The sequence below is a fragment of the Paroedura picta genome, chromosome 13, assembly GCF_049243985.1.
Source record: "Paroedura picta isolate Pp20150507F chromosome 13, Ppicta_v3.0, whole genome shotgun sequence".
Lineage (NCBI taxonomy): Eukaryota > Metazoa > Chordata > Lepidosauria > Squamata > Gekkonidae > Paroedura > Paroedura picta.
The window spans coordinates 819,472-832,541 of record NC_135381.1 but is presented as its reverse complement, the minus strand read 5'-3'; the positions used below and the strand labels follow the sequence as shown (position 1 = coordinate 832,541).

At 63.8% G+C, this 13,070-nt stretch overlaps 1 protein-coding gene across 2 annotated transcripts; it reads right to left on the bottom strand.

The window, feature by feature from the left end:
* Window positions 1-1,963: 1,963 nt before the first annotated feature.
* Window positions 1,964-11,610, bottom strand: LOC143822462 (sodium-dependent serotonin transporter-like). 2 transcript variants are annotated; one of them, XM_077307639.1, is made up of 13 exons: window positions 11,418-11,610; window positions 10,012-10,146; window positions 9,614-9,833; window positions 8,917-9,055; window positions 8,601-8,735; window positions 7,666-7,769; window positions 7,276-7,403; window positions 6,700-6,812; window positions 6,279-6,410; window positions 5,762-5,861; window positions 5,216-5,316; window positions 4,698-4,865; window positions 1,964-4,166 (listed from the first exon to the last, which is right to left on the bottom strand). In XM_077307639.1, exons 1-13 carry the CDS (start codon window positions 11,608-11,610, stop codon window positions 4,086-4,088), a joined length of 1,749 nt encoding a protein of 582 aa, XP_077163754.1. In that variant the 3' UTR covers window positions 1,964-4,085. The 2 variants fall into 2 exon arrangements, 1 of the variants encoding a protein (XP_077163754.1); XR_013226159.1 differs by lacking the exon at window positions 5,216-5,316.
* Window positions 11,611-13,070: the final 1,460 nt, after the last annotated feature.

Below are 13,070 nucleotides of genomic sequence, written 5' to 3'. Positions count from 1 at the left end.
TTGGCGAGGCCAGGCAGAAGCCTGCTCAAGAAAAATAAGTTAATACAGTGACAAAGTCAAAACTCTACAGCAGCAAACACGTTTGAAAACACAAATGGCCAAACCGAAAGCCAAAACAATGCAACGCACACCTGTCCACACAATAGCAGCTTTCATCATGAACATCTCCAGGCAGGCTGTGAGAACCCCTCTGCCTGCGATGATCGGGGCAGCTGTGGGCCAGTGGCGCTCCTGCTGGGAGGGGGGGTGAGAAGCATGTGGAGGAGACGCCTCCCCGCTGGGGGTCCCAAGCAGAACTGCTGAGTGGCCAATCAGCCAGCCAGTGCCATTTTTTTTGGGGGGGGGAGGGGTGCTGGAGCCCTGCTCCTGTTTCAAGCGGGGAGTGCAGCCTGACACGTGCTCGTGGGTGCCCCCCTGCCCGCCCCAATGCTGGAGCCTGAAAGGTGACCCGGAGCTTTGCGTCCTGCTGCTGGTGCAGGAGGCCGAGGTGAGCAGCGCTCCTGGGAGCGCACCTGGCTTTGCAGGAGGGGCCCCGTGGCCAAACCAAGCAGCTCCGCAAGGGGCACCTTGCCCAGAGCCACAGGGAGCTGGGAAGAAACACAGCCCTGACGGAGCCCACCTGGAGCGCCCCCCCCCCCCGCCCAAGGCAGCACAGGCGGCTTCCGCTACCCCAGACCAGGCCTAATTTCCTGCAGGCTGGGAGGCCTTAAATTGGTCTGGCCCCCCAGAGCCTGAGCCCTGCAGAGCTGGGTCATCCTGTCCCGGCAGACCTAGGAGAGGGAAGCAACTGGATCAGCACCAGGCTCAAATGCCTTTTCCAGAGATCTGGAGCTGAAGATCCACCGATCGCTGAACCCCCTGGGGAATCCGTTTCCAGGTTTGCCACCTGTAAAGCGCCCTGAGCCTACTTGTGGGGAGGGACGGTCTAGAGATTAAATAATTATAATGATATGAACCCAGTGGCCCTGAGCAGAATGACCCCCTTGAAGCTTAAAAGGGTGCAGCTCTGCTTAGGGCCTCACAGCCAGCCCGTGGGGGGCACTCCCACACCCAACCCCCCCCCCCCCGCCTGTGCAGGCACTGCTGCGGCGACAGAGGCACCCAGCCGGAGGCAGAAGGGGGGGGGGTGGGAGCCAGCCCCAGAGGACCCCGCGGACCCCCCCCCCGCCCCCGCCCGTCTTCTGGTCACGCCGCTCCTCTTGGCCGCCCGACACGTCCCTGCGGCTCCCTCGAGGGCAAGAGGGCGCCGCAGCTGCCAAGGAAGCCCCGTCGGTCCAGCGGCCCGGGGCTGCGGGGAGAGGGGCCGGCGTCCGTCGGGCGGGCGGGCAGGGCTAGCGGCGGCGCAGGGGCTTGTAGACGCACACGGCCAGCAGGAGCAGCAGGAGCAGCAGGAGGCCCAAGACGCTCCCCAGCAGCGCTGCGGGGAAGGCAGAGCGTGAGCGGCAGGGGCCGCGGCGGGCCCCTCGCAAAGGGCCCTCTTTCCGGGGCACCCAAAGGGCAGCGAGACCGGCCCGCCTCCCTCCCTCCCTCCGGGCCGACGCTTGGCCTGGCCTGTTTCGCAGCTCCGCCCGGTGGAGGCCGGGCAGCCTGCGGAGCGGCCAGCCCTTCCTGCCCTTCTCGCCGCAGCCCTGCGCCAGATCCCGCGGGCGGCGCCGCTCGTGCTGGGCGGGATCCGGAGCCGCCCCCCCCCGCGCCCCCTTCCGCGAGGCTCACCCAGGTTCTGCGTCCGCAGCACGTCGAAGGGCCGCCCCCGCCCGGCCCCGGCCAGCGCCTGCAGCAGCCCCGGCGCCATCCTCGCTCCCGCCGCGGCCCCGCCCCGCCCCTCCCCTCCCCTGCGGAGGTCCTCCGCCGCCCAAGCGGGAGCTGGCAACCCGGTGGCCCCCATGCCGCCCCAGCCCCGCTCGGCGCCCTCAGTGCGCAGCAGCCCCCCCCCCCGCGGCAGGGAGGCTGGGCAGGGGCGCCGGGGAAAGACTTGGCAACCCCCCCCCCCGTTCAGCTGACCCAGCGCCCAGGGGGGCCTTAAGAGCCAGCCCCGCCCTCTGAGCAGTGCATGCTGGGACTGGAAGTCTCCCCGGCCATCAGCCCGACCAGGGGCCCTCGGGAGGACTGCTGCCCCTCTGCTGCACGGCGCCCTCCCAGCCCCCTGGCAAGGGCCAGAGAGCCCGGGGTCCCTCCCTCCCTCCCTCCCACCCTAGAAGCAGCCTTCCGGCCTGTGAGGCTCAGGGAAGGGCCGGAGGGAGATCGGGCCGGGCACCCCCAGGGGCCAGGCAGCCCCCTCCCCCCAGCGCCTTCTGCCCCCACCCGCTGGGCCGGGAAGGGGCTTTTACAACCGGAAGGAGTCCCAAAGCAGTTGACGAAGGCACCGTCCTCTTCCGAGGCTGGTGGGGCTGAGCGATCCCTAAGAGAACTGCTCTGCAAGAACGGTCCGAACAGGCCCAGCTGGGTGCTCCTGGAGGTGAAGGGGGGATCCACGCCGGCTCTCCAAATTGGGGGCCACCAGTCTTCACCACACCCCAGAGGGAGCGACTCCTCCTTGGCCCCGGGGCAGAACTTGAGCCACCAGACAGCGAGCGCTTGGTTCTCCGGTGCCATGCCTTCATCCGACGACGGGGACGCCAGCTCTCTAAATCTCCCCCTGCAGGGGCTCTGCAGGAACTCTGGCCGGGAATGGCTTCAGAGCACCTGTGTCTGCCCGGCACGATGGTTGAAGGACTCCATTTGGGAGAGCCAGGCTCAAATCTCCGTCTAGCTCTGGGAGCTGGCTGGGTGTTCCCGAGCCACTCAGCCCAGCCTACCTCGCAGGGTGGTTGTGGTGAGGACAGGAGAGTGTTCGAAGCCGCATTGGGTCCACGTAGGGAAGGAAACCAGGCGGTCTGTGAAGTCTTCATGAAGGGGAGTGGCCCAGGTGCTTTGGAGCCTCAAAGGTTCGTCCATACCAGCAGCCACAGGATTCCCGTAGTGTTTTGGTGCCGTGCAATTGGGGCTTGTTTTTTTCTTGCAAGAACGAATTCACTCCCACTGGTTGTCTTTCGTGGACAATTCACCCGCCAAGAAAGAGGCTTGGAGGCTGCATCTGAGAGAAACCGCTGAGCATTTCTCTGTGTTTTGTACCATTTATTTGGATCTGAGCAATACGCTTCTGGCTCCTCCTCTGAATCCGAGGCCAGCTCACTCCTCTAACTGCCGCTTAATGACGCTGCTGGCAGACCTGGATTTGAACACTACATTAGCTGTGGGCAAATACTTAGCGGCTGCACTCCAGTGTCGTTTGTTTTTCATAAGTATTGGGCCGCAATTCCTTTCCGTTACCCTGCTGGCTTGTTCTGGCCTTAACAGCCTGCTGGCTTTAAGACTGAGAAAACGAGGTCTGTGTACAGATGTGCCCGGGGAGGTGTTTTGGAGGGGGTCCTTTTCTCCCTGCTTTGTGTGCCAACCAAGCCTGGCCAAATGCCATCTTCTGCCATGCTCCAGAAAGATCCCCCACGGGGGGGGGCATGTGGTCAGCTGGAGGGAGGGAGGGAGGGGCAGATTTCCGGGTGCCCCCTGTTGGGATCCACCTGGCCCTGCACTCTTCCTGGTCCTCCCCTGGCTGGCTGGCTGAGGTCTGGACCGGGCAGTGGACGTGCCGCGTTAGGTGGCCCTGCGGTCCCAGAGGAGGCCGGGAGCTTCACAGTGCTGGGACCATGGAGGTGCTGATGTGAGGGGGCAGGCTGGAGGGATCACCTGCCCAGCAAGGCAGAACTGGGGCTCTGACCAAGCCGCTGGGGTCCCTGGGCAGAAGCTCCACGAGGGCTTGACTAGTTCCCAACCCCCAGTGGTGCTGGGGACATTGACCTTCCCGTGACAAATGGGACAGACAGAGAATGCGCTGTGGGGTGGGGGTTGATCTGGGCATCAACAGACACAGAGACCCCCGTGGGACTAGTAGGCGGAAGGACACGCTGGCTGCCGCATCCGGTCCACTGCGAGAGAAGCACGGAGATGCCTGGGGCAGCTTGGGGTTCCACACTCCTCCTTGTAGCTCTTCCGTGATTCTCTGTATTGGCCAAAAGCAGCCCCCGTTTCCCTGGAAGTGGGGCAGAGACCTATGGGGCTGCTGCCGTGTCCACCGACTCCAGGGGGAGCTCCCCTCTTTTCTTCTCGGGGCGAAGGCACAATGCGAGGCGCTGGAGGGTCAAGGAGAAAGAGGGACAGAGGGTTCTTGATAGGTTGGATTGGATTTATATACCAACCTCCTCTTAGAGACACTTTACAGAACGGGAGGAAGTATGAGAAGCAAACATTTGCCAGTCACCTGAGCATGGGCAGAGTTATGCCAGTACACAAAGACAGTGCTCCTCTGTGGCATAGACCACTCAATATGACTTATTTGCAAGGCCTTGGGTGTGCCATTCCCCAACAAAGGACGCACAGTGGTCACCTGCAGCTCCACCTCCTGTGGCAGCCATCTTGTGGCTGGCTCCACCTCCTGTGGTAGCCATCTTGTGGCTGGCTCCACCTCCAGTGGTGGCCATTTTGTGGCTGGCTCCTCCTCCTGTGGCAGCAGTTTTGGGACTGTGCCCACCACACTGGGTCAAAATCACAAGGGAGCCTACAGCCTCCTGAAGGTTGGGGGCCCACAGCCTAGTAAGTGAGGCTACCCCCTCCATCCTGATTTGGGGAAGTGACCTCCACCCCGCCCTCGCCCGGGTCCTGACCTGCTTGAGCGATCCGGGAGTCCAGACGAGCTTGTAGGCCATGTAGACCGGGATGCAAAGGAAAGAGGAGGCGCCAATGAGGTACCCCAGCGAGAGGCTCCAGGCCGGGTACTGGTAGTCAAACAGGGAGAGGGGGGGCTGGTCCAGCAGGGAGCTGACGATGATGAACTAGTCGGAGAGAGAAACCCGGTGGCAGAGCAGTGGCCGAGGGGACGGAAGGGTGGTTCAGCAGCCCGGCCCCGCCCCGCCCCACCCCCTTCCTCGGCCTAATCCAGGCTGCCGCCCTCCCTGCAGAGCCTGCTGAGGGGGCTTTGGCAGTCCAGCCTTTTCAGAGCATCCAATTTATCTTCTGTTTTGCTGCAAGCCATAAAAGAAATGTGTACTGACATGGTGGGGTGCAAGGAGCTGGGAGTCCAGGTGGGAGCTCCCCCTCCCCGCAGGCTTTTGGGATTCTGCCGTAGGTGCCTGGGGGGGGGGGCGAGGGCTGGCCAAGGGCATGGGCTCCACTCGGTACTCACGGCCAGGAAGACGGGGCTGATGGCCACCCAGCACACCTGCCAGTAGATCCCCGGGCTGTAGCCCAGCATGGCCTTCACGTCGCTGCAGAACTGCTGGATTCCTACGGAGCGGGAAGGGAGGAGAGGCAGCCCAGCTGGGACCGGCCCCTGCCCCCTGCCCCCTGCCCCCTGCCCCCGGGGGGAGTGACCAAAGCGCTGCTCCACAAGGCCTTTGAGGTGGAGCCCGGCCCCCTCCCTGACGGTGTGGGGGCAGGGCTGGGTTGCCAGCCTCAGGGAGTGCCTGGGGATTGGGAATCACTGTGGATGTCCAAAAGCAGCAGCAGATGAAGCTGCTTCTCAGGGGGCAGGTCCCTAGCGCCCCCCCCCCCCCGTCTTGCCTGCAGGATTGGGGGCAGTGCTCCACTTTCCCCCTGCCAAATGGGGCTTTGGCCCTTGCCAGGGGCACTGCTGTCACCGCCACCCCCCCGGGTACCACGCCTTTCCTTGGGGGGGGGGTGATGTTGTCGGCCGGGGGAGGACCTCACCCCCTCCAGGGATGCCTCTTACCGTAGAACCAGGACACGGCGATGGCTTCCAGGAACACCACAGCCAGGATGGAGCAGCCAGCACCAAACTCCTCCAGCAGCTTCACAATGTAGGAGCCCCCCTAGGAGGAGGAGGAGGAGGCCGGAGGCGGAGCCCGGATTGCAGCGGGGACAGTGCAGACTGCCTCCCCCCCCATTTGAATCTCCCATCGATAGCACTTGGGTGGGCCAGTGACCCAGAGAGAACAGGCATCGTGGGGGTTGCAAGGCACAGGAGGGCTTTGGGCTCACTGGAACCTCCATGTGCAGAAGCATTCCATCTGCATACCAGGTGCTGCTGAGGATGATCCTGGCAGTAGGAAAGACCCGGCTCCCCTGGGGAATCGAGCTGCTGGTCTGACCCCGCAGGGCCACCCGCTTGGCGAAATTCAGAGCCACTCTCCAAGGGCCAGGAGTTTGAAACCCGCCCTAGGCAGCAGCAGCGGTGGGAGGGAGGGAGGGAGGGAGGGAGGGAGGGAGACCCCGCCCCGGCTACTCACATTGGTCAGCGTCGCCAGGGAGCCGAGGAAGCACACGGCGATCAGCACTAAGACGAACCGCTCCCGGCGCTTGGCCAGCAGGTGTGGATATTCATCCATGATGGCCGTGATCACAGCTTCCAGGCCCCCAAACTGCAAATCCCCCCCCCCCGAGAACACTTCGGTCAGAGGCAAGGAAGCCGTCCTGCTGGGGGGGGAGGGTCTGGATTCTGGCCCTTTGTGGAGCTGGGCTGCTTTCGGGATCCCTCTGGCTTCGCCTGAGTGCTCCGCCTGGACTAGGGCTGGACCCCTGGATCCCTTCCGCAGAGGGCGGCTCTGTCTCCATGCAGGGAGCTCCCCTGGTAGCCACGGGGGGTGGGGAAGATGCAGCCCCCCCCCGGGCACCTCACTGGCCTTCCCTGCCCCCAGCCGGCCCCCTTACCGTGCTGTCCAGCCCCAGGGTGATCATCATGAGGAAGAAGAGGATGGCAAAGAAGGTGGAGCCGGCCATGTTGCCGATGGCTTCGGGGTACGTGATGAAGAGGAGGCTGGGCCCTGCGGGGAGGAGCTGCCTTGGGCTGCCTTCCCTTTGGCAGCGGAGCGCGTGGCCCCAGGGGGGCTCCCAGGGCAAGAGGGACACCTCCCTCCCCGGGAGCCCCCAGCGGAGTGGATGGGCCACAGGAAGGACTTCTTTGCTCAGCGGGTATTCAACCGTTGGGCCTTACCAAGCAGGATGCCGGGGAGGGGGGGCAGCAGTCCTGTAGCCTGGGTAGCCAGGGGGGTGGGCAGGCTGGAGCTGGCATCCCTGCGTTCATAACCCTCCCCTTCTCTCATGAAGCGCATCAGGAGACGCCGGGCCTGTCGCTCTTCCTGTCCCCCAGGCTGGGAAGCGGTGGAAGAGGAGACATGCCCTAGATGGAGGGACTATCTTCGCTGGCTTTGAAAAGAGGCTTCATAGAGCCTCCCTGTTTAGGGACAGTATGTCTGAATGCCAGAGCAGGGTGGGCCCAGCACCCACCTTTGTCCTTGGCCACGTCCTCCACCTCCACGCCCCTCATCTCTGCCATGTAGCCCAAGACAGCGAAAATGACAAAGCCCGAGAGGAAGCTGGTCAGGCAGTTGATGATGCTGGTGGCCACGGCATCCCTGCAAGGCGGGTGCAGAGGGAGGGAAGAGAGGGCCCAGTGGGACCAAGGCAGTTCCAGCCCCAGGACGGTGGCACCCGTGGCCACCACGGCAAGTGAGGGCTCAGGCGCCACCCCACGGGCAGAACAAGGGGGTCTTTGGGCTTGCTTTCTCCAGAGGTTGCCCAAATACCAGGCTCCAGGCTCCCTCTGGAGGTTGGCAAGCCCAGCGAGGAGGGGCAGCCCTGGGGAGGGAGAATTGGGGTCTTTGACGGAGTGCTTACCGGTAGCAGTTGTTGTGGAAAGGGTTGTAGCTGGCAAGAGCGAGCAGGACCCCAAAGCCCGGCCCCAGAGAGAAGAAGATCTGGGCAGCTGCATCGACCCACACCTGGACCCCAGAGACAGGAAGGCAGCTTAGAGCAGGCTAGCTGAGGGCCACAGGGCCCGGCTCCTATTTGCTTCCTGCGAGCGGATCTCTGGAGATCAGCTGTAATCCCCAGAGATCCCTAGTCACCCCCTGGAGGTTGGCCACCCTAGGCTGTGTGGGTGTGTGGGTGTGCAGATGTTCATGCATGCCACACACCTCCACCCACCCGTGCGCAATTGTACCGGCCCTCCCCTCCCTTCCCCTCTTTCAGGAAGGTGTCTTCACCTCCTCCCTCCCTCCGGCAATGTGTGTGTGGGGCTCGGAGGGGGCAGAGGCAGGAAATCCACTGTCAAGAGGAGGCCAAAAGGGGAGCAGCCCGCAGAGGACACCCCCTCCCCCCAGAGCACCAATGAGACGGGTGATTCAAGGAGAGGTCGGCCTTTTTGTCTTCCAAGGGAACAATGAACCTCCCTCCATCCTCTGATCTTCTTTGTCGGTCAGGTGTGTGTGTGGGTGTGTGATTCTCATGCATATGCAAAGGGGGCTGCTGGGGTGTGGGGGGGGTCATGGATTCAACAGGTGCAGCAAATGAGATGCAGGGCCAGAGTGGCAGGGTGGAGCTCTTTCGCATGCTCCCCCCCTGAGGCCAGGTAAGGCTCCAGTCTCAGTCTCCAGGGAAAGGCTGTCCACGAGGGAGCCTGCCCAGGTCCTGAAGAGGCCCATGGCTGGCCCTCCCTCCCTCCCTCCCGCCCCTTTGGCCCCCTGTGCCCTGCCAAGCCCTGCTAAAGCTCCGCCTCCTGCAAGGCTGACGAATATGGGGGGGGGGAGCTGTCGGGCCCCCAGCTAGCTTACGGCCGTGCTCCTGAGCTTCTCCCAGTTGGGCCGCAGGTAGAAGACGATTCCCCTCCAGGCCCCAGGCAGGGTGGTCCCGCGGATGAGGAGGACAAACAGGACGACATAGGGGAGCGTGGCCGTCACCCACACCACCTGCAAGGGAGGCGGAGGGGGAGCCGCGATGGCAAGGCCCTCAGCAGAGCAAGCTAGCCCTCTCTCCAGTGGGCTGTCGTGGCTAGGCCAGGATCTGGGCCACCTGGACCCGGGGGCTGGCTGGGTGCCCTGGAGCCCTCCCCCCTTGCGGGCGGCCCCAACGAGGCCTGGCCAGGGTTACCTTCCCCGAGGTCTTGACCCCCTTCCAGAGGCTGAAGTAGACAATGGCAAAGATGAGGAAGAGGCAGAGAAGCAGGTGCCAGCGGATCCCGCCCACCTCCTCCAGGCCCTGCGCGTTCTGGAGGGCCAGGACTCGCCTCCTGCAGCAAAGGGGGGAGGGAAAGCAGTGCCGCCTGATGCCCAGCCCTTTCTGGAGTTCGGCGAGGCCTGAGGCCACCTCAAGGGAGGGGGGAGGATCGCTGGAGGGGGAGACCCAACCTGGCTCCTGGGGCATCCTAGGCCCAGCTCAGGCGAAGGGGAGTGGCTGGGCCAGCAGGACCCCCCTCAGGGTCCATCATCTCTCTCTCTCTGGGGGCTAAGATGTCCCTGCCTCTTCCCAAGACCCCAGAGAACCCCAAGACCCCAGGGAACAGCACCAGGCTGGAGGAGGGCAGCAGGCGATGGACTCAGAGTAAGCAAGTCCTGCATTTGCAGAGGGAAGCCCGGAAGAGTCCCTCACCCTGGGCCAGGGCTGCAGAGGGGCGGATGGTTCCCCTGCTTGACCATCGTGCCCTGGCAGGGCTCCTGAGCATTTAGCAGGGAGCCGATGAACGTCCTATCGCTAAACCCGACGAAAGAACGGTCCCTGGGTGCGCTTGGAAGAAAAGAGCTCTTGAGGCAAAGCCAGCTCCCCCTGCCCCCCACCCGGCTCCCCTTACATGTAAAACTCCTCAGTGGGCGACTTGGAGTCCTTGGTCCAGGTGACGTTGCTCCTGCCCAGGTAGCTGGTGCAGTTGGGGGTGTTCCAGGGGTTGGCGCAGCTGGTCCAGGGCAGCGTGGCCGCGAAGGAGGAGTAGAAGTAGAAGAGTGCCCAGGCGATGATGGTGTTGTAGTAGAAGGACACGTAGAGGTTGATGACACAGATGGCAAAGCCGATGCCTGTGGAGAGCCAGAGTGCCCTGCAGCTGTGGAAGCCAGCTGTGAACCCCCCCACCCCCCGAGCCCCATCCTCATGGCTTGCTCCTTGGTCCCTCATTTCACTTGGCTTTTCCCTCCCGACAGGACTAAGACAGCTGGGGCCCAAATCCGCCCCCCCCCCGCTTCTCAGGAGACTTACCTTTAAAGATGGGGCAGATATTCTCCCAGATGGGAATGGCCCCGACCCGGTGGAATTGACCCAGCGCCAGCTCCATGTAGAAGAGGGGCACACCTCCAAAAACGGCCATCAGGGTGTAGGGGATGAGGAAAGCGCCTGCAGAGAGAGGAGGGAGGGAGGGAGGGACCCTGGGGTTACACCGAGGCCCCAGGAGACCCCCCCTTTCCCGACTGGTCAGCTGGCCTCTCCAGCTCTCCAAGGCCCAGGAAACCAGTGCCCCAAGCGGCTTCAGACTGTCTTTGCATGCATTTGGGGGCTTCTCCCCATTTCTTTGAGACCACGTTTGCCCCAATAGTTTTCTGAAAGCCAGCTCTGCCTTGCCTTTCCCCACGTGCAGAATGCTGCTGTCCCTTTTGCTCCGTTTTCTTTGAACTAGAAGGGAAAGTGGCATGAATCTCAAGCACGTACGTCATGGATCATCTCCCCATTCTGAGATTGGGGGTGGGGGGGTGGCGCTTGCTGCATTTCCCTCCCCGAATTTGCCAGGGCTCCCCAGCGGGGGTGCAGCAGGTGAGGCTTTGGAAGGGGCCCGATTCGACCCTCGGCTCCAGCTCTACTTAGAAGGAGGCGCTGTGACCCTATGCACACTTTCTTGGAAGTGAGCCCTACAGAGACAGGCTGTGTGTGTGTGTTTGTGGGGGGGGAGTAAGCACCCATCAGGTCAGACTCCCCCCCCTCCACTGTTGAGCCGGCTGGACAGTGCCTGACAGTGGAAATGGGGCTGGTTGGGGGAAATGCGGACACGAGGAGGGCCCGCCCGTCTTTTGTGCAGGCCCCCCTTGAGAGGGCATCCTGGGCTGCTTGGAGGGCACCTTGGGTGGGGTCCCTAATTGCCTGCAGCATGAGGAACGGGTTCACCCACACCCAAATGCCCACCCACACGCCGAATTGGGGGGAGAACCGGAGCAAAGAGCCCCCTGAAAGTCTATCTGCGCCCGGCTCCTGAAAGCGCCTTCCCTTCCCGCAGCGACAGAGAGACCCAGTCCGGGGCCACCCGTGAGGGCAGCACAGTCAGGCGTGCCTCCGCAAGCACGAGCCCCAGGGCGCAGCTCGGGCACATCTCCCGGCGCCCGCAGAGCCAGAAAGGGGGCTCCGGCTGCAGCCACCAAGGACAGCCACCCGCGGGGACAGACGGACGGCGCGCCCTCGGGCAGGGGCGGGATGGAGGGGCTGCTGGGGCCTCATCCTGACCCGGGCGGAGCGGAGGGAGCCCCCGCCCGGATTTTACCTCCTTCCCCCGGGAGCACAAGAAGGGAGCCGCGCTGCGTGGGCGGAGGGGCCAGACCCGAGGGGGCGCGAGCCAGGGGGACACGGCGGCCCTTGGGGCAGGGGGGGGGGCGGGCGAGAAGGTCCCCGGCCGCCCTTACCGCCTCCGTTCTGGTAGCAGATGTAGGGGAAGCGCCAGACGTTGCCCAGATCGACGGCGAAGCCCACCACCGACAGCAGGAAGTCCACCTTCCTCCTCCACCGGTCGCGGGAGGGCGCAGCAGCCGGGCGGGGCGCCGGGTTAGGGGCTGCGGAGGGCGCCGGCCTGGGCAGGGACTCGGCCGGAGTTGCCATCCCGCCTCCCCTGGCAGGATTGCGGGTGAAGGAGCTGGGAGCACAGGTAGACCCTTGAAGGGGAGGGACGGCTGGGGGGAGATGGGAAGGGAGCCTCCCCCCCGCCCCCCCCTACCCCGTGAGCCACAGGGGAGGCTGGCCTCCTGGCTCCCAGGAGAGGGGAGGGGGAGGGAAGGGAGAAGACCTGGCTTACGCTTGGGTGGTGAAGGCGCACCTGGGGTGCTTCCCTGTCAGCCACATGCCTTACGTGGGGAGGGGCAGAGACCCCCAAGTATTTGCAGAGGGGCCTAAAGCCCAGGGGCGGACAGACAGGACTGGCATCAAGGCACATGGGTTGTCTGTTGTGCAGAGTCTGTCTGTCTGTCTGTCTGTCTGTCTGTCGAGACACTGGCGGGCAGCTGCAGAGTTGCTGCATTTGGTGCAGAGTGACTGCCAGGGGGGAATGAGGGCATGGGAGGGGGCACAGAAATATAGGAGTTTAGACAATTCTTCATGGGATGAGGAGGTAACTGGAGCCGAACCTCCCCCCTTGTCCATCGGATTAGCAGCTCAGGACCCCCAAAGGAAGTGGTGGATTCTGGAGGGGGCAAGTGGGGGCAAGTGAAGGCCCCTTCTGGAGGGGCAAGTGAAGGCCACTTCTCACACAATTGCCCTCTGCTGCCAGAAGTGGACCGTGCCCCTGCCCCCACCTCAGTGGGCCCTAAATCAGAGGGTTCTCTCACAAATTCTTAGCCATGTGAACCGAATGAAACTTCCATATCCAGAGGCAGTGCACCAGGCAGCGTCTGGGAAAGGTGTGGCCACAACCGTTTCCTTCTTCTGGGGCTGTTGGAAGCCAGTGCAGGGCTGTGGCCACGAGCCTTCTGACCCCTCCCCTGCACCACTCTCTGCTGGCCCACAAGTCCCAGATGGGGGATTCCCGTCCCCAGAAGACCCCAAATCTTGGGGAGAAAGTCTGTCTCCCTCCCAGCCCAGAAAAGTCACCAGTTCCTCCTCCTCCTCCTCTTGAACGCACGCTCTGGAGCCACACTGTCACAGGGGCCCCAAGCCTGGGCAAAAGCCAGCCACCCTCCCTCCGGGGCCCCTCCGGCCTGCCCTTTCATGAGCCACTGGCCCCTCCTCCTGCCGCTTGGCTTCCCTTCTGCGCTCTGTCAGGTTGATGTTCAGCGCTCTCTTCCTCCTCAGCGGGCCGTCAGTCAAGGGAGCAGCAAAAGGCAGATGGTTGAGGAGATGCGCTCCAGGCCAGCTTCCCTGGCCCTGTGAGCACCGGATCCACCATGCATGACAGGCAGGCCCTCTCCGCTCGGCCAGGCTCTGTCGCTGCCCCCGGGCACAGGGGCCAAGCACCCCTCCGTGGGTCAAGGGAAGGTGAGCTCAGAGACACAGAAATCCCAAGGAAGCGGGGTGGGGTGGGGTGGGGGTGGGGGGAGAGAATCCGGGAATGCAGACGAGGTGCTTTG

Bases quoted from the DNA above. Each gene is read 5' to 3' on its own strand.
- LOC143822462 (XM_077307639.1), bottom strand. From the start codon at position 11,610: ATGGCAACTCCGGCCGAGTCCCTGCCCAGGCCGGCGCCCTCCGCAGCC. The intron at 8,736-8,916 runs GTAACCCTGGCC...CCTCCCTTGCAG, and splicing joins GGGTCAAGACCTCGGGGAAG to GTGGTGTGGGTGACGGCCAC. The intron at 4,167-4,697 runs GTCAGGACCCGG...TTGACCCTCCAG, and splicing joins CTCCCGGATCGCTCAAGCAG to CGCCTCGCATTGTGCCTTCG.